At 35.6% G+C, this 19,929-nt stretch overlaps 2 protein-coding genes and 1 pseudogene across 6 annotated transcripts; 1 reads left to right on the forward strand and 2 right to left on the reverse strand.

The window, feature by feature from the left end:
* LOC147393867 (uncharacterized) lies at window positions 1-1,075 on the reverse strand. Its single transcript, XM_086456594.1, has one exon. The coding sequence runs from the start codon at window positions 967-969 to the stop codon at window positions 397-399; it is 573 nt and encodes a 190-aa protein (XP_086312720.1). The 5' UTR covers window positions 970-1,075; the 3' UTR covers window positions 1-396.
* A 3,798-nt stretch (window positions 1,076-4,873) lies between these two features.
* On the forward strand, window positions 4,874-8,602 carry LOC147393868 (transcription factor MTB1 pseudogene; annotated as a pseudogene). Of its 4 annotated transcripts, none has more exons than XR_015181991.1 (2): window positions 4,874-5,864; window positions 6,344-8,602. The product of XR_015181991.1 is annotated as a transcription factor MTB1 pseudogene, transcript variant X2 (transcript). The 4 variants fall into 4 exon arrangements; XR_015181993.1 differs by having other exon boundaries at window positions 6,396-8,602; XR_015181992.1 differs by having other exon boundaries at window positions 4,874-5,831; window positions 6,396-8,602.
* A 765-nt stretch (window positions 8,603-9,367) lies between these two features.
* On the reverse strand, window positions 9,368-12,481 carry LOC147393869 (DCD domain-containing protein NRP-B-like). The gene is made up of 5 exons (XM_086455452.1): window positions 11,732-12,481; window positions 11,062-11,162; window positions 10,456-10,539; window positions 9,786-9,896; window positions 9,368-9,674 (listed from the first exon to the last, which is right to left on the reverse strand). Exons 1-5 carry the CDS (start codon window positions 12,369-12,371, stop codon window positions 9,633-9,635), a joined length of 978 nt encoding a protein of 325 aa, XP_086311578.1. The 5' UTR covers window positions 12,372-12,481; the 3' UTR covers window positions 9,368-9,632.
* Window positions 12,482-19,929: the final 7,448 nt, after the last annotated feature.

Raw genomic sequence — 19,929 nt, forward strand, 5'->3', positions numbered from 1 at the left:
GTTCTTGGAATTTTCTGTTATAGAATTTATTTGGTGAATTAGTTGACATGTTTACACTGTGTCCTAAGAAATGCTCTAAAGAGGAAGAAAAGTGAAATTTAAAAATTCACCAAACACATTTGCACCTACAAACAGCTAAAACTGCAAAGATCTGCATGATTGCTTTTTAAAGCATACCAAGCAGGGCCTATGACATACTCAAATGAGGCAACTGCCTTGTATAAATCACACACACACACACACACTACACTACACTCAAGTATGGGACGGTAGATCTTAGTCCATCAAGATCTACACACCGCGATCATCTTGGACCCCCGCCTGTATACATCACGAGGCCAACGATGTTGACATCTCCCATAATAAGAAGCCGGTCACTTGGCACACGAAACACTACTAGCGATCCCCAGGGAACACCTTGAATACATTAGAAAGGGTTGGCCTCCAACTCATACCCTGAGATACCTTTGTTCGTCTCGGTGTCACACTTGTTGATCCCGCAACAGATCTCATCTTCTCAATCAAGGCCTCTGTATTTACCTGTTCCGATAATATTTCCTCTAATTGTTTAGTATCGATCACCATTTTCACTCTCCATATACCATCCCCGACCGATGGCAAAACTTCAAGCGCTGGTTCTTGTAACTTCATCGTGAGATCGGGTTCCATCTCAGACGACATCCTCGATGGGCTAACTTCATTCGCCAATTCTACATCGGATTTCCTTGCAACTACTCTCTCCATGTCTAGAGGAAGAAGATAATACACTTGACCATTAAAAAGTTGTTCATTGGGGAACAAAGGGGACGATAAACGGCCCCTACGGAAAACACCATAGCCTGGAAAATCGTCGACGATTTTCCAAACTTTTATAGGACCTTGGAACTCCATTATCTCACCAGAATCCAACATTATACGGATCGGATCATCAAAGTTCTCAGCCAATCCTTTAAGAGAACAATTTCCCATCACAGATTTCTTTTGTACAAAGGGGAGAGACTTTGTGTCATATTTAAGTGATGGGGATCACAAGCAACACAGTTTCAAAGGGAGAACAAGACAAAAGGGTGGTTTTGGAAGGAAAATTTCCTCTTGTTTGAAAATTTGAATGACTTATTTGTCCAATTAGACCGTTAGACAGCATCAATTTGAGGATATTTTTGGTTCTGATCCAAGGCAATAGTATAGGATAAAGGACATAATCTGCTTAATATATTAGAGGAAAACGACATATTAAACGCGGCCCAATGCCCAAGAATTTGTTGGTCTTTGCAATTCATGTTAGATTCTCTATTTTTTGTTATTTTAAAACACTAGGGCACAATTTACATACAAAGTTCATTGAATGCAAGTTGTTAATATCAATGGTATGGGCTTGTGACCCTCAATAGACATTAGAGCTGTCAATGGATATGGATTAGACCCAAATTCCAGCCCACTTTGATTCGGTGCCTTCGGATTGGGATCCAGCTTTTGGGTTTTGATGAACACTGATCCAATAAGGATCTGCTTTGATAATCCTATCGAGATTCATTATTGAGTCCTTGGGTTGCATATCCTCTTGCATTGTAATTTACTTTATCCGTATTTTAATCTGGCTTGGTGTCATCTTTTTTCGATTTCTTCCCTACTAATTTACTGGCGATTCCCAAATTGTTCTGGTAGAGAAAGGACACTTCTTAAGAATGACCCATTTGCCATTTGTTGGAGTCTTTGTAAAGAAAGGAATGAGCACACATTCAAAGGAAAGGAGTCGATTTCTCTAGCGTTGATCTTCAACATTCTTGATATGTTTTTTTTTTGTGTAAGCAATTTAAGGAGTGTAGGAGTTTGTTCTTTGAGGATTTTATGTTAGGTGGGATTTAGTTTGTTCTGAGTTTGAGTAATTTTTCTTCGTTGTATTTTTCTGAGGACTTATTGTCCTTATTTCAATAAAACTTTATCTTATTAAAAAAAAAAAAAATGATACCAAACATCCATGTTAACTTGTATGAGTTTTTAGGTTGATCCAGCAAGTAGCTTTATCAAAATCTACAGTAATTTTTTTTATTTTTATAATTTAATAAAATTATAAAAATACCCTTGCATTTTACTCTTTTTTTTATCGGTAAAATTTTTGATGTTCGAACTGGGTAACATAAGTCTATATTTAATGAGACTAGCGACTTAGCGATGAAAGAAATTGAACTCAAGACTTCGGTATCCATAGACTTTACCAACTAGGCTAACTTGCATCTTACTTTTATACACCTATTTTAACTATAATAGTCTTGCATCTTAACAAAACATAGTTTAAAACAAGAGATAATCCTTATCATTACTTCACTCTTTCTCATTTAAGATCTTCTATTAGTCTCTTTCTCTCCCATCTTTCTCATATTAAAAACTTCTCCAAATCTCTCCTTTCTCATTGACTGCAAGTATTATCGTAATTTCGACAATGTGCATGAGAATGGTATCTAATATGCCAGGATACATCTCATTACATTGTCTTCAAGGTTTCGATTCATGTCAATTACGTTGATTGTCTTTTAAAATATAATAATGGACTCTTTTGAGTTGTTATAAACCTAATACTGGGACTAATGTAAGCAAATCTATAAATTTCATAAAGACCAACTTCAATAAAAACATCACAAAAAATATTTTGTTAAAAATTCCAAAAGGCTTTATGGGAAATCTAATATCAAGATTGAGGTTCATTATTTATTGCCCTTTTTTTCTTTATGTATATATTATTCTGGCATTAGAGGTGTCGATATTACCCACCACCCAAAAAATTAAATAAAAAGTAAAATAAATTGAAATAAAAGATAAAATCCTTCGGATAGGAAAAAACAAAACATAAAGGAAAAAAATTTAAATTAGGCCTGAGCCACATATTCTATTATCAAAAATGTTTTCATATCCAATTTTCACTATCTCAATCCACATTCTTTCGAGCCTTCTCCTTACTCTTTTAACTTCTATTTTACAAAGTAGAAGTTTGTACAGTAAATCTAACTTTTTTTTTTCCTGATGATGGGAGTGTTGGACTCTATAGGCTCGATTAGTAAGGGCAAGACAACTGACCTCTTTAAACATCATATCTCGCCCAAATCCCTCAAGTATATGCAATACCCCACAAACCACATATCTAACCTTACTTGACTAAGAGTCGTTGAACTCACCTTGTGGCATCCTAAAACATGATTCAATGCCACATGGATATAGAGGACAAAATTTTATGTACTTAAAAATAAATAATAAAAGGCACGAAAAAAATGAATTCATTTGGATTTGAGTTTTTTTATGAAATTTACAGGACTGTGGTGTTGGATTGCCAAATTGAAAATGCATTCGAGCTTAACTACCTTTGTAAGATTTGAAATCTTAGGGCCTGTATGGATACAACAGCCAGAAGTACTTAGAACATAAGTACTCCAAGAAGTATTGTCTGGAGTAGTTCTGACAGAGTTTTGTGTTTGAATGCAGGTTTTGAGAAGTACTTCTGGCAGAGTTTTATGTTTGAGAGCTATTCTACATTCTATTGAAATGATCAGAATGCCCTTATATGAAACAATTATTGTTTTTAACATTATATTATGCTCCATAAGAGTAAACTGTTTTTATTCGATAAAAACATTATAACATTATGATTAAATACAATCCATTTTGACATTTCTAATATCATTAGAAAATTTGATCTAAATCATATGAAAATTTGGAATACTTAATCTTGATGGTTATAATGTTTAAAAATAGTGATTTTTGTTGACAATGATCTGATATCATATCAAGCATGACAACTCATATGCTGTTGGATCTTCCAACATACTTATGGGCTTAAAAAACAGGAGTACAAATTTTGATTTTATATAGAAAGGAAAGAAAGTGTTAGCTTATAAGGTGGCAAAGTCCACGAGTGATTATGCTTCAAACAGGGGTTCCGAACCTTGGCCTCACTCAATAGAATGAATTTCATTGTTGTTGGTAAAAAAAACAAAAAGGTATAAATGTGATGAACAAAAAATACAACAAAATTTCAAACTTATCATTCATTCAGAATAGATTTCAATTTAATAAGCAACAAAAAGTCATATACATCAGCACTTCTATGATCTAATGTGAATTAAGCTTCTTGTTTCAGACTTGAAATCTTCTAAGAAATAGATTTCAACCTAACCCCACAAACTAAACAATCACTAATATATACTCTAATAAATTAAAAGCAAATAATGATCACTTGTGAAGCTTACAACTGAAATCTGAAAAATCATAAACTCAAATAAAGAAGAAGACACAACAAAAAAACAAAAAACAAAAAACAAAAAACAAAAAACAAAACAAAAAAAAAACAAAAAATAAAAAACAGAACATAATTTTTTGTCGATCAGGTCGATGAATTACCTTTACACAAACTAAGATGAAAGAGAGATAGTTATTGAAATAAAAAAATTGACTATAGTGCTGAAGTTGCTGCCAAATCCAAGGTTTATCTGAATTGCAAGAAATCTGTTATTCAAGAAGATGGTTTTAGGTTAGGGTTTTGTTTTAATTTTGGGGAAATAAGTTAGGATTTTGTTGATGTTGATCGAAGAAGTTTGCTGATGCTGATGCGACGTGACGACGAGGAGGAGCTACTGTTGAAGCGTGTCGAGGAGGAAGAGCTGCTGCAACATGACGACGAAGAGGAGTTGTTGCAGCGTGACAATGAGGAGGAGAAGTTGCTGCTATGGCATGACAACAAGGAGGAGGAGCTGTTGCGGCTAATCGAAGAGGTCAAAACCCTTAGAGGGTTTTTTGTTTTGGTTTTAAGAACATGTCGTGGACAGTGGTTGGAATATAGACATTGGGCAATGATATTTTTGTCATATGAACCACAGTTTTGACGACATTTAGTGCTCCCTGCAAACACACTTTTGAGAAGTAATTGCAGCAGTACTTCGTGGAAGAGCACTAAAACGACTCCAAATTGAGAAATACTTCTCTCCAGGAGTCATTTTTCCAAACACTCTTAAAGTGCTTCTGACTCCTTGCAGGAGCCAGAAGTACTTAGAAAAGTCAATCCACACGCGCCCTTACTAAATTAGTAAAGAAAGTGTTTCTCAAGTTTGTGAGCCATCTCCATCAAGAATTTACCATCACAAATAATTTATTTTATTTTCCATCCTTCTAGATTTTATAAAAAGATTAAATTCATGCTTTTTCAACATAATTTTTAGTTTGAAAAATGGTAATTTTATCATGCAAAACATTGTTTTTGGAGGTGGGCAGGTGGGATGAGCGGGCCAGTGAACTTCAATTGACACTTTGACCAAATGCTTTTCCCCCACTTGAGCTATTCACGTTGCCATGATAAACACAAGTTCATTTAAATGGACAAGAGTCATTGTTCCACGTGGCAATATCTGGATTCACACCCACGTGTTCGTATTAAGACGTAAGGTTTCGTCACGTGTGTACTTTGTCTAGAATCCGCTCTAACCCTAGTTCACTTCAAACCATTAATAAAGAGAGTTACTATTCCCGCACCAACTGTGTGCAATTCTTTGGGAATTTACATAGGAACTGGTGTGGCAATAGTGTCTCTCTTAATTAACCATAGTTCACTTTTAACCTAACTATTGACTCGTGAGATTGTTAAGAGTTTGCTTTTGCGCGCGCGCGCGTGTAGAGAGAGAGAGAGAGTTCACATTTCACAATTCAAGAAAAAACACGCAAAGAACGAGAAATTTTTTAAGGATTCGTAGCTTTGATCCTTAATGGCCCCTGCTTTTTCGGCGAAAATCTCTCTACACATGCGGAATTCGACCATTGATTCAGTCTAAATAGAAACTGTGAACTTTGTGGTAATATTTGAATCTTGCTCTCAAATTGTATAGGTGTGTATGTTCGATATTATTCAGAAATTTAAATAACAAACTTATATATATATATTTGGTATTATTATGGGTGTTTTCTGCATCTAGAGTGAAGGAGGTAGATTAGAACAGAGAAAACCTTCATGAACATGTAGCGGGGTGTGGGGATCTTCATTGATTTTTCATATCGGTTTTTTATTTTTATTTTTATTTTTATGAAAATGTTGGTTTTGGGATATGGGTTTGAAGTTTTGGGTGATGGGTAGGAGTGATTTGGGTTGTTCTTTAAAAAAATTTGTCTGGGTTTTTGGTTTGGTTTGTGTGGGTTTCACAATTTAAGGTTTTCTTTTTGGTTGTGTTTGTGTGGGTTTCAAAATTTGAGGTTTTCTTTTCTGTTGTGTTTGTGTTTAAATTTTCTTTTGTGTTTGTGTGGATTTCAAAATTTAAGGTTTTCTTTTTTGGTTGTGTTTGTGTTTAAATTTTCTTTTGTGTTTATGTAGGTCTCAAAATTGAAGGTTTTCGTTTTTGTTGTGTTTGTGTGTGCGTGTGAAGATGAAGATGGAAACCAGAATGGGTGGTGGGTTTTGGAATGAGGAGGATAAGGCCATGGTTGTGGCAGTTTTGGGTAGTCGGGCTTTCGATTTCTTGACTACAAGCACCACGTCTTTAGAAGAATTGTTTATGACGGTTGGGAGCGATCCTAACTTACAAAACAAGCTTTCAAAGCTTGTTGAGATGCCCGACACTTCGAATTTTAGCTGGAATTACTCGATATTTTGGCAAATTTCAAGGTCAAAGTTTGGGGATTTGGTTCTGGCTTGGGGAGATGGGTGTTGTAGAGAGCCCAAAGAATGGGAGGAATTCAAAGCTACTCGGCCACTCAATATCCGATCCGAGGATGAAACCCAACAGAAGATGAGGAAGAGTGTCCTTCAGAAGCTTCACACCTACTTTGGTGGATCCGAAAAGGAGAATTACGCATTTGGATTGGACCGGGTCACAGACACAGAGATGTTCTTCCTTGCATCAATGTATTTCTCCTTTCCTATGGGAGAAGGCGCCCCTGGTAAGGCTTTCAATTCTGGGAAACACATTTGGTTCTCTAATGCCCTGAAATTACCATATGATTACTGTGTAAGATCGCCCCTTGCGAGATCTGCTGGTATCCAAACTGTGATTTTCGTACCCATTGATACTGGGGTTGTTGAATTGGGTTCGGTGAGATCCATACCCAAAAGTCTGGATGTATTGGAGATGATAAGGTCTATGTTCTCAATAACAGTCTTGCCAGTAATGGATGAAAAGAAAAATGAAAATGCCCATGTCTCAAGTTTCGGGCTCAGAGGCCAACGAGACGAATACCCGACGATTTTTGGGCAGGTTATGAACCCAAGTCAATCTTATCTTGATGAGAAGCTCATTGTGGAAAAAGTTGCAAACAATCGGAAAAGTCTTCATTGTTTGGGTTGGCCTCTGACCCATGGTGCAAAGCCCCAGACGACTAAAGAATTTTACACTCCTCAAACTTCAGTTAACAATCAACAGAAGTTTGGTAACAATATTTTGGGGATCATCAATGACATGGACACCGCACATCCATCAGTTGATCCTACAAACGGGCTTAGGGAGGACCAACGGCCAAATCAACGTCAGCAACATGAGCAGCTGTTGAGGCAACTTGATTTCTCAGGGGAAACGACTTCAAGGGACTCCGTGATTGCCCAAACAAGTACTGTTGAATCAGAGCACTCGTGCAAGGAAGATCAGTCAAGGCTGGCTGACGAGGGGAGGCCCAGGAAGAGGGGCCGGAAGCCTGGGAATGGAAGAGAGGAACCCGTCAACCATGTTGAGGCCGAGCGGCAAAGGCGGGAGAAGCTTAACAAACGTTTCTATGCATTAAGAGCTGTGGTGCCAAACATCTCCAAGATGGACAAAGCCTCATTACTCGAAGATGCCATCAATTACATTACCAAGCTTCAAAAGAAGCTTAAGGACATGGAGTCAGAGAAAGAGAAGTTTACCAACCCATCAAGAGATGCAAGTATCGACGTCAAGGCTGTTCATGATGAGGTTATTGTACAAGTAAGCTGCCCATTGGATACCCACCCATTATCGAAAGTTATCCGAGCATTCAAAGAGGAACAAATCACTGTGGTGGAGTCAAAATTTTCCACAATCAATGATATTGTGTTCCACTCATTTGTGGTCAAGTCTCAAGTATCCGAGCAGCTAATCAAGGACAAGTTGATCGCTGCATTTTCTCGCAACACCAACTAACCATCAAGATCGAATCCGCGTCAAGGCTTTTGCCACGGGTTTTAATATATGGCAATTACCTATTGTGAAATGGAGTGTTGGCAGGAAAGTGGATTAATCACTACCAAGATTAATTGCCTATGTTGTTGGCATAGGCATCTTTATGTATGCATATTCATGTGAACTGAGGGAGCTTATTTAGTCTGTAAGCTTACCCACTCTCTACTATGTTTACTTGTATAGGAGCTTAGAAAGTTTTGGTTCCAATTTTCTTCCTTTCTGAATTTGTACCTAAAATATGTATTTTAATTAGTCTTCAGTGATTATAGTCTTCCAAAAAGGCTAGCTAGTCATGAAGAGTTGCAAGGATTTATGGATTGGTGAAGTCAAGCGCAGAGGGTGGCGATGATTATGTGCACAAATTACCTTGTAAGTTACCTTTGGATGGTAATATTTCCTTTGTTATAGTTTGTGGAGCTTCATGTAGTTCAATTTACAATTTTTGTCGATAAATTTTTCTAAGGATATTTTTCTTAGATTTGTTAGTTATATTGATCAATTTCCATGGAATTTGAAATCCATGGGAAAATGTATCCGAGGTAGGAAAAAGGTAGGGTGGAAAGTTTGATAGCATCTGAAAAATGCACGGAAAAAAAAATCAAAGGGGAAGAAGAAGGGATGGGGAGACTTGGGGAGTATTCGATCGATTATTTGATGTAATCCTCAATTTCTTGAGGAAGATTGAAATCTGCAGACTCCGGCTTCGTTTCCTCAAAAGATAATGAAATCATTGAAACTCTAATAATTGAGAAGATCTTATACCAGTAGAAATTGAGTTCTGGTGTTAATTATGATATCTGGAGACGGAGAGGTTGAAGATGAGATATCTTGGAAATGAGAGAGAAGAACATTGAAAATCTGCATGTGAGATAGAGACTTCTTGCATAATGAGGAATTGGTCGGGGAAGTGGCACCAGAGGCGGAGAAGTGGCAACAACACGATGTCCTTGAAAAGGATTTTAATTTAGGGTGGATTTCATTGTTCCATAGGTATAGGCAGGAAAATGAAATCCAACCTTTGGGGTGATCCATTTTCCATGAGAAATGCCAATCAGATACACAGAAAATCACATTTTCCTTGGAAAACAACTTTCTCACACATTTTCCATGTTCAATCAAACACACCCTTAAATTGAATTACTGAGAGAACAACGATCTCCCATGAGATTATGTTTAAATGAAACACAGATAGATCCATAATTAGCCCATTGAAACTCAAACCAACATTTTTACTTATTCCAAACCCATCAATTTTCACAAAAAACTTAAATATATACATAAAAGGATAGTAAATTTGTTTTATAAAGCAAACTGAAACTCTTCCCCCAATGTCTCTCTCTCTCTCTCTCTTTAATTTAGCTTCCTCTCCATATCTCATTATATTCTCTTTACAAAGCTCTATGTATGTGTAAACTCTCTAGAGTATCTCTCATCCAGTATTATTGCTTTAGGTTCTGCCCTTGTAGTATCCTTTCATGCTTCGTTGAGTGCAAATATATCCAAGAGTGCTAGGGCCTACAAACCAAAAAACCATGGTTCAGTTGGTTAGACAAGGATATTAAACAAGCATACCAGGAGTATTTCATTAAAAATATGAACGAGCATTCGGTTCAAAATCGAAAATACCTCTGGTATGTTGATTTCTAGGCGGAATTTGGGACCATCGTAATGGTGAAGGACGGGCCTGAAGGAGTCTTCCTCTAGAGGCTCACAGATTTTCCGAATAACAACTCGCACCTATAAACGACAGTTTAATCATATAAGATGAAGAATCGCTCATAATGTTTTATGATCCATATACAATATTTCATGAAAAATTGATACAAGTTTTCAACAATCGGTCAGAAAAATTATCTTGTGTACCTTGTCGAAGTAAGGAACCATGGCATATATGTTTGGAATAAATTCTATTTTGAGAGATTTGAAAAAGTATTCTCTTGTTGGAACGTTCAATACATCTACAACTTCTCAATGCATTTATTTATATGTGGGTTCGATTCCAATTTACCCATCAAAAAGAAAATAAACCCATAAATTTAGATAACAAGTTGACAACACTAAAGGCCTTATATGTCAAATTTCTCCAAGTAGTGAGTAATGTCCATAAGCAGAGTTGTAGGTCATGTTATTGTATTTGAAATTACAAACATGTTGGTTTCCAAGAGTTAAAATGTTTTTTTTTTCCCTTTTTTCCTAGATTGTAATTCGCCTCTTGTTCAGCAAAATCTAGTGCGATTATGCATCCTAAAGAAAAATAAGAAATTTGAAAGTAAATGAAGAGAGACAACTCCAATACCTGAGCAGGGAAACGCGATTCACCAGGGCATTTTTTGTCCTCCCAAGCTGTTGGATCTATGTTTGCTCCTCCAAAACTCGAAGCCTGAAATAAAAGATTAGATACTAATGTAAGTATAGCAAAGATGATGATGTTGAAATTAGAAATGAACGTATTCGGGAAAATCTAGGATTTGGGTTTGATAAGGAATTGATCCATCTGAAAATGTGAGAAAATATGTATTACATATTCACTTTGCTCTTAACCCTCGAGGGGATTCTAGCGCTCCAAACAGCCAACTAGAAGCTCAAATCGGCCCAACAAACGCCCAAGCTAGAACGTCCTCAGAGCATGCTAATGGCCCAACTAGCTAAGGCCCCACTTAAGAAACTGAAAGGGTAAGCCGAATAGGAACTGAGATCCAATAAGGATCAAATCAAATAGGTTCTGATCCAATTCTTATGAGATAGGTTCCAGATCAACCTTGATCTGATCCATTAACAACCCTGATGTTATACTTTCATTTTGCTTTATACATTGCTTATGCTTTGCTATTGATCTTAGATGAAAATATGAAATGCCAATACAAATATACTAGAAAAGAGAAAGAAAAAAATAAATACAAACCTCAAAAATTCCATGGAGTTGGTGAGTAGAATAGTTGTAGAGGAAGATAGGCAACCCTGGTGTAATTGCTCTTACTGAATCTCTATATCTTGGAGGAAGCCCTGAAAATTAAAATCACAAATAACAAAATTTTAAACCAAAATTTTTTTTGTATAAACAAACAAGAGATACCCACTTGAATAAAAACCCTCAATTTCCATTAATTTTTTTAAGAATTTATATCATAAATCTAACAGCTAACCCAATCCATGAACACCCATCAATCAGATGTGGCCATAGATCATAAATAAGAGATACCCACTTGAATAAAACCCCTCAATTTTCCATTAAAAAATTTAATAGTCAGAGATTCTACCATAAATCTAACATCTAACCCAATCCATGAATACCCATCATAAATAACAGAAATCTAAACCAGAAAAGAGTTTGTATAAATAAACAAGAGATACCCACTTGAATAAATCCCCAAAATTTCCATTAAAAACTTTAATAATCAGAGATTCTATGATAAATCTAAAAGCTAACCCAATCCGTGAATACCCATCAATTAGATGTGACCATGGCTAATTAATTGACTTTTTTAATATATAATTAGATGCAAACCAACATGGCTTAGATCAATAATTTCTTCATATATAAAAAAAGAGAGAGAGAGAGGAAGAAGAATTACCAAAAAGCTGCCTTTCCAAGTTCTCTGGCATGGTATCATTGTTGCACACAAAGATGTACCCACCAATTGCTTCATTTCTAGGAAGAGACTCTGATGGAGGAAGAGTCTTGAATTTCTTTTCAACACTGTTCTTACTGTTATTATTATTGTTATTGTTGTTGTTGTTGTTGTTGTTGTTTTTCTTCCCAACTTTGCCTTCATTCTCATTCTTGTTCTTGCCCTTGTTGTTATTGTTGTAGGTGTTGTTCTTGCTGTTGTTGCTGATGATGTTGTTGTTGTTGAAGTTGTTGTTGTTGTTGTTGATGTTGCTGCTGTAGTTTCCAGGGTTGGAATAAACACCCTTGTTGAAGGACCCATTAAGATTAATGTTCTTCTGAGCTACACCATCAAAACTGCTTCCAATCTTCCAACCATCATTGTTGAACCCATTTAAATTTGATGGATTCTGCTTGATACCACTATTACTAGACAAATTCCTCTCACCACCAACTCTAACATCAAAATTCCTCCTATCTTCAGTCCTCTTTGAAGCAAAAGAATTACTCCAAATACTGTCGTTAAGAGAAAGATTTGAGAAGTTTGAAGATTGAAGCCGAAGTTGGTCACTAAATTGCCAGAAAGATTGTTGATTGTTCTCCATTTTCTTTGATGTACTGAGATCTTTAATATCAAACAAATGTTTTTGAGATTTGAGTGAGAAATGAGGATGTTAAAAATGGGATTTATAAGAGATTTTTTTTTGTTTGTTTTTTGAAGTAAAGATGGAAATTTCAAGGAAATTCAGTGGAACAAAGCGTGTAGATTTGTCAAAGAATTGACATCTAAAGTGGGTAAAAAAATAAAAAAATAATTTAATTTAAAGTAGGAAATAGTAGATGAGACTATGAGAGTGGTAGTGACGCCCAAAACCGCGTTTTTATTGAAAAATGAGAGATGGGTTCACACTTCACATCATCTAGAAGGTCTTAGTGAGGGTAGTTCGTCCCCATTTCCTTTGCTTTGGTGCTAAGTAAAGGATGCTACCAAATGAATAAATTTAATTAGTAGGGCCTCAATCAATTTTCTATACACATGTGTCTCACTTTCTTACACGTGTCGGAGAAGATAGGTAATTGGTTTAACCCGATGGTTTGGTGGTTGGGAGCGGATCCTCTATGGTACGCTTTCCCCGCTCCCTCGAATCCTCTATTGTGGGTTTACTCAGTAGTTTATTTTAGTAGTTTATTTTAGTGGTATTTGACGATTGAGGTAGAGTCACGTCATTGATCCACAGATATCTCCTTTTGTTAAAAAATTGGAGGTCATAGATAGTTTAATTTAAAAGCCTTCATCATACCTTAAAATTTGTTTTTTTTTTCAATTTTTTTTTTGTTTAATCTGATCTAAATCATGATCCATACAAAGTTGATGAATTAAATTTTATTTTCAAGATGTAAAATCTCTACTACTTAAATGCACTGCAAGAAACTACAGAGAAAACCCATTATAGAGGATTCGTTCCCTTTTCCTGCAATACCACCTTGTAGTGGTATTTGACGGTTGAAGGAGTACTACGTCACATTTTCATAGAAGGCTCGGGTGTTAGATTTTATTTTCAAGATGTTAATCTTCACTAGTTAAGTGACATCATAGGGAACTGTAGTAAGAAAGCATTATAGAGGATTCGTTCCTGGTGGTATCTTTATTTGGTTCGAACGAACTTGAACCTGATTCATAAGTGTAGGTAAAGTCGTAGAGATAATTATTTTGGGTTTTCAATATGAAGATAGATGCTCTGATACCGTGATAAATTTGGGGGTCAAACTCAAAATCAATTAGCAATGAGTGAAGAGGCCCAAGATCTTATAAGGAGAGAGTCAAGGCAATTTGTGTCCGATGTGGGACTAAACTTAACACGCCCCTGCACGTATGGGGCGGATTGGGCCAAAGCACGTGAAGATATGAACTGGATGACAAAAAAAAGAGAAAGACCCACTCTAATACCATGATAGCTTCGGAGGTCCAACTTAAAATCAATTGACAATGAGTGGAGAGGCTCAAGACCTTGTAAGGAGATATACAAGGCAATTTGTGTTCGATATGGGACTAAACTCAACAAATCTGCTCCTTGATTACAAGCATTTTTGCCAACATAATGCAACGCGATGCATAATAAAATGAAAATTCACATTTTGATTTGCATAGATGTTATTTTGAATTCACTAAACCTAATAAAAAAATTCATAGTATCAAAATAGTTGGATTTATTAGTACATAGTTTGTTGTAGAACCGTAATAATATGACGCTCCCCTCAGACAAATGCCCTTCTACACTCCCATCACAAAACCATAGATCATTTGCCTTAGGATACACAAGAAAAATATTTATGATTTTGCGCATCTCGAGGCAATTGATCTACGGTTTTGTGATGGGGGTGTAGGGGGCGTCATATTATCATGACTCTTTATTGCATTCTACAAACCTAGAATAATGAATCACATTGTAGTTTGGTTTGCTTCGTATCTGTTTGTTATCCATTAAAGGATGAGTAGTTGAAGTCAAATAATTGTCATATTGGCAAATCCAACACCACAACCCTCTAGATTTCATGGAAAAATTCATATCCAAAAAAATAATTTATTTATTTTTAATTAGATCGAATGTTTTGAAAATGGACAAATTCCCAAATTTGATCATAAAATTTAAGGATGAAAATAACTCTTTAAAAAAAAAAAAAAATCCTTGAAAATTCATAGAATTTTATCTTCTACGTCCATGTATAATCGGGCCATGTTTTTAGATGCGAAAGGTGGGCTCACGAGCCTTAGTGAGATAGTAAGGTTAGACTCATTCGACTATGAAAAGCTTTGTCTTTCCAACATTTTCTATATAAAAATGGTGGGGCCATACACCGCCTATGTAGCTGAGTCCGTGAGGATTGTAACATAATTTTATTTTCCCAAGATTTCAAATATAAAGATATTTTGTGAGGCCACACATCATCCACGTGTATTTCAATCTTTGTTGGACATCTCTTCGCGATTATAGCTGGACTGAGTCAATCCTTGACCATGACAATATATTAAAATTGCCCAATCAAACTTACGAGAAGATTAAAATCAATCCTTAGAATCATAGAAAATGTCTTGAATGAGAATAATTAATTTTGGTTTAATAGTCAAAACTTTGACAGTTGAGCATGTGACATTAAAACCAAAATGTTTATAAATATAGGAGTTTAGATCCTATACATCCAGGGTGGAGGATTGAAACCCTCCTCCCACACCATAAAATATGCCACACAATCAAGAATTCACTTAATTAATGTCTAAGATATATATTTTTTCTATTATTTTCTTGAACTTTCACTCCTTTCTGGCAAGAGTTAGGTTTTGACTTTTTGGGAAGTGAAAGTCATAGTTATAGAAAATAAGGAGGTGGAAAAATATTTTCCTTCTTAGATCAAAAATCATTCTGGGCAAAAATTAAAGAAAATCCCTTATGATACACCAGACTCGACTCAATTATTGATAGAGTGAATGAATTTGTCATTTTGTGAAATCTCTCTTCTAATTCAAAATCGCGATGTAACATGTATCCCCATGTATCCCCAACCTTGAGGGGGTGGCTTAATGGAAATTCTAGATTCAATAATCGATGAGAGTCCATAGGTTGTGAGTAGTATTTTCCTCAGGGCCACCAGCGAGGGCACACCCTCACTTACCCGATGCATGTGATGTGCAAGCGTTGCACTTACTTGGGGGAGGGACCCATATGCCTTGGCTCCAGTCCCCCTAGTCGGACATGAGTTCGGACACACCCGTTATAAAAATAAAAAATATATATCCCCTTTATTTCCAGAGAAAATATGTAATCATACACCTAATAATTGTATTTTTCAAGGAAAATCATACATATATACCCTAAGAGAATTAAAAGGCAAAGACTACTTTGGTATACTTTTATTTTGATTAGTTACAACAATGGAATAGATTATGGTGCATCAAAATAAGATGTACAATGGTATAACTAAATCATATTATAAGATGGAATGTGATTAGTTGAAGAATTGTGGGTTTAGGTTTTCCTAATGTTTTAATAGATTCACGTGAAGGAGATTTATTTAGGCCACAAGAAGATCTAGTAGGTTTCACCGGGTCTTTTGGATTTATTTCAGAAAATTTTATTTATAGGACCCTTGCGGAAGGACTTTTTTCTAAATAGTCCTAATGTTTTCAGCGACTGCTTGGTAGGACATTTAGTAAATTTTTTCTTTTTAAATGGTCTGTGGACCTCATCTCATACATTTATCACAATTGAATGTCCTAACTGTTCGAACTCATCGTTTTCATCAAAAAGTTGGATTTTTGACATCTTAATCAAGTTTCGGAGACTCTATTCCGTCAAAAAATGATTTAAGAAAGAGTACAGATCTATGGCTCTCGCACATGTCACGTTAGGGGAGTCAATTGAGTATGCCACGTGAGGTAGTCAGATTATCACAACTCTTTTTAAAGAGTTTCTATTAATACATCATTTTTTATTTACAACACACCAAATTATATGTAGACAACGATTCAATTTCACAAGGACTGTTGTGTTGTAAGGAAAAGTTGGTGTGCCAGTAGAATCTCTCTAAAACAAAGATGGTTATAAAGCCAGTCTCCAAATGTTATACAGCAAAAATCTTTTTAAAATTTCCCAATTGTGGAAGGGATTCTCGACCTATGAAATTATTCTAGGTCATACTTTTGGAGTTGGTCCAGATGTTATGGATCATTTAATCTCCAACATTATGAGATGGATTGTCATGGTATATGACTTAGAAGGCAACCCTCACTTTATGGCCATGGTTTATAGGTTTAGTTATGTCTGTGGGTTGGGCTGTCTATTGTGAGAAGGCAACCCTCTTTTGAGTCATCTGTTGTCTGTCTGGGTTGGTCAAGCCATCTGGGCCATCTGACTCTGTCTGTGCAGTCCGCTCGGGTTCCCTTCTCCGTTAACCATAGTTTTGAGGTTTTATTAGGCCCATAAACCTTAATATGGCATGAGAGTTGAGCCCGTCTGTTTCTGGATGTGCGGAAGTGTTTTACTGGTTCTGCAAGTGGTGTCCCACGTGAGGGCAGAGGTTTGAACGATAATCCCACATCCTATGTGGGAGCCCAATCCGTGCGGTATATAAGGAGAAGGCAACCCTCACCTTATGACTATAATTTATAGGTGAAGTTCTACTTTTGGGCCTTTTGTTTTCTGTCTGGGCTGGTTAAGACATCTGGGCAATTGCACTCCGGTTCCTTTCTCTGTTAACCATGGTTTTGAGGTTGAATTAGGCCCATAGACCTTAATAGTAGCAACAAATATTGGATGAATACATGACTCTCTTAGTAGACCCAATTTTTAAGCAACCGCACCAATGTGTTGTTCAAGTACCTTGCAAGGACCCTAAAATTTAGGGACTAGTTTTTGTGTACCTAGCATTGCCATGGAACTTTGTTTGCTTCATCTGATGTTATTAAATGAATGATGCTTTCGCGCAAGGAAGAAAAAAAGATGGCAAAGAGGGTAGAGAAATACAAATGAGCAAAGTAGTCTTAGAATCTGACTTGAGTTCTAGTCGGACTTGATATTTAGTCCCGAAGATAGTCTTACCATATTTACTAAACCAAGCCAAGCCCAAGCTCTGATGGAAATCATCAGACTTGGGCTGGGAGCGCTCATGATACAATCTCTAAGCTTTGTGTTTATTATTCTCTTGCACTTGTCCTTGCTTTGAAGAAGAAGGTACAATATCTACATTTGGGACTAAAATAGAAAATTCAACACCCTAATTAGATCACCAATTATTTTGACAATTCTTTTCGAGTAATTGGGATTTTCATTCATAGTCACAAACAGGGTCACTGGAGCTTTCTCTACCTTTGAAGCTCGTTTTCAATTTATGCAGATCTTGGTTGTAGATTAGTCATAAAATCATTTTCAAAATGGGCATTAGCTCTCACCTGATCCATTGGGATCCTATTTTGAAAAGATTTGTGATAATATGACTCGCCTAGTGGCATACTCAATCGACTCCCTGACGTGGACAAGTTTGAGAACCGTAAATATGTATGCCTTGAGATATACTTTTTTATGGGGAAGTGCAATCGTGTATCCAAGGCATACAGATCTACGGTTCCCAAACTTGTTATGTCAGGGAATCGATTGAGTATGCCACCTGGTGAGTCATATTATCATGACTCTTTTGAAAAGGTAATAGTTTTTCTATTTATCCTAATAAGCCTAAGTTCCAATTTTTATTTATTTTTGTTGGCCCAATTGGTTTGATATCTTCATTTTCTTTACACATTAGAGATTTTTTAAAATGGAAGTCACAATAAAAATGTAACTTTTGAATTGGGTTTTAATTTAATGCTCGTCGCAACAGGTCATTATCAAGAACCACTTCAAACCACTCTCAATGTAACTATTGCATAGGGTTTTAGATTTAATTGTGTTTTAATGAATGGGTTTTATCTGATTGCCTTTTAGTCTTCATTTTTATTTAATTATCGACTGTTTTTTAAGTAGATTTTATTGGTAAAGCTTATTGCTTATAATGCATTTATTTTTGTTATTTACTTTACCAACAAGATTGAATCTTCATTTTTCTTTACTTTATACATATTTTAGATGTAGAATACATTATAATTGTTAAAAAAAAGTGGGTTTATGTTTTAGAGTCTGGATAAAATGACTCGTCAGGTGGCATACTCAATCGACTCACTGACGTGGACAAGTTCATGAACCGTTGATCTATACGCCTTAGGGTACACGACTTCCTTGGGATAACATGCATCTTTGAATTCAAATATAACATAGAGAGATTTAATGGGCAAACCTATCTGTTGCAATTTTATTACAAAAACTCCCCTTACTTTATCGAGTTTGTTACATGAGCAAACCTTACTTTATGAATCAGGTTACCACAACCAACTTAGTAAGATTTCAAATCTTACTAAGGGTTGTTGGACCCACATGGATTATCAAATTAGCAATCTGACGAAGCAGCCTTCTACATTTTAAGGAAAAAGCTTAGATTAAAAAAAAGCTCAAAAACAAAAAAAAACCTTCTTGAATTTGATCGTATGTGTTTTAAATGGATGGCTACGAAACTCCTAAATTTAAAACTAATCTTCAATGATGAAAAATTAACATTATTTTTTTCTAATATATATATATATATTTTTAAGTTCTTGGAATTTTTTTCCTTTGCAACCTTGTAGAATCAGATCATATTTTTGGATTCCAAAAATTGATGTTGTTAGAATCCACTCCAAGGTATGTTAAGTAACAAATTCACCCCATAATATTTGAATTTTATGACATCGATCCCAACTCTAGAGTTTGTTTGGTAACAAACTTGATAACATGAGGTATGGTGGGTAACAAACTTCATAAAACAAGGTTCCTTTAGAGTTGTTAGAACTCTAAGGGAATTTTTGTAATAAAAATGTAACAATTAGATGTGTCGGGTAATTCTCTCTGTCATATATTCCATGAATTTTAATAAAATATATAATATAAATATTTGTGGTTGATTTGGATCCCCTATTAGATTAGGAGATGATTGATCCGAAATAGTTATGATAAGTTATCAAATTGAATCTTTATCAAGACCCAAATCTTTGATTGGACTTATAACTATTGGATCATAAAAAAATGGATTTTGGGTCTTATGAGATCCATTGAGAGCCTTGGAACCATAGTAACCAAGTGTGGTTTTAACAATTAATTAGTGATGTTGTTGGGTTTCTTCTCGAAACCCATCATCACTCTCGACCTCTCAAAAATTCTTATCTTGTTCTTAGTATTTAAATGTGTGAAACTATTTTCTTACTAACATGATAAAATCTTGAACCTTAATAAGGGTTGTTTTGCTTGGATCTCCTCGTTTTTTTTTTTTCAAAAAATAGTTCTTTTTAAATTAGTTCCAATGTTTTGAAAATGGACGATTACTGAATTTCCCCAGAAGTCCGAAATATAAAAGTGAAATTCAATTGTGAAAAATAAATTTTTTTTTTCTAAAATTCATAGAATTTTGTCATTTACAATCCTGAAGTATTGGATCATGTTTGCCGATGCCACCTGAGGAGCTCAAGGACTCTTGGTAAGGCTTGGGGGAGTGTTAGACAGTTGAAGAAGATCATATTGGTTCTTCCATTTAATTGATTGAATTTTA

The sequence above is a fragment of the Akebia trifoliata genome, chromosome 10, assembly GCF_017979445.1.
Source record: "Akebia trifoliata isolate Shusen 1 chromosome 10, ASM1797944v1, whole genome shotgun sequence".
Taxonomy (NCBI): domain Eukaryota; kingdom Viridiplantae; phylum Streptophyta; class Magnoliopsida; order Ranunculales; family Lardizabalaceae; genus Akebia; species Akebia trifoliata.

Excerpts from the sequence above, each read along its gene's own strand:
- LOC147393867 (XM_086456594.1), bottom strand. The coding sequence starts at position 969 with ATGGGAAATTGTTCTCTTAAAGGATTGGCTGAGAACTTTGATGATCCG.
- LOC147393869 (XM_086455452.1), bottom strand. The coding sequence starts at position 12,371 with ATGGAGAACAATCAACAATCTTTCTGGCAATTTAGTGACCAACTTCGG. Across the intron at positions 10,540-11,061 it reads AACTCCATGGAATTTTTGAG|GCTTCGAGTTTTGGAGGAGC; the intron begins GTTTGTATTTAT and ends CTTTTATTTCAG. Across the intron at positions 9,897-10,455 it reads AATCGCGTTTCCCTGCTCAG|GTGCGAGTTGTTATTCGGAA; the intron begins GTATTGGAGTTG and ends TGTCGTTTATAG.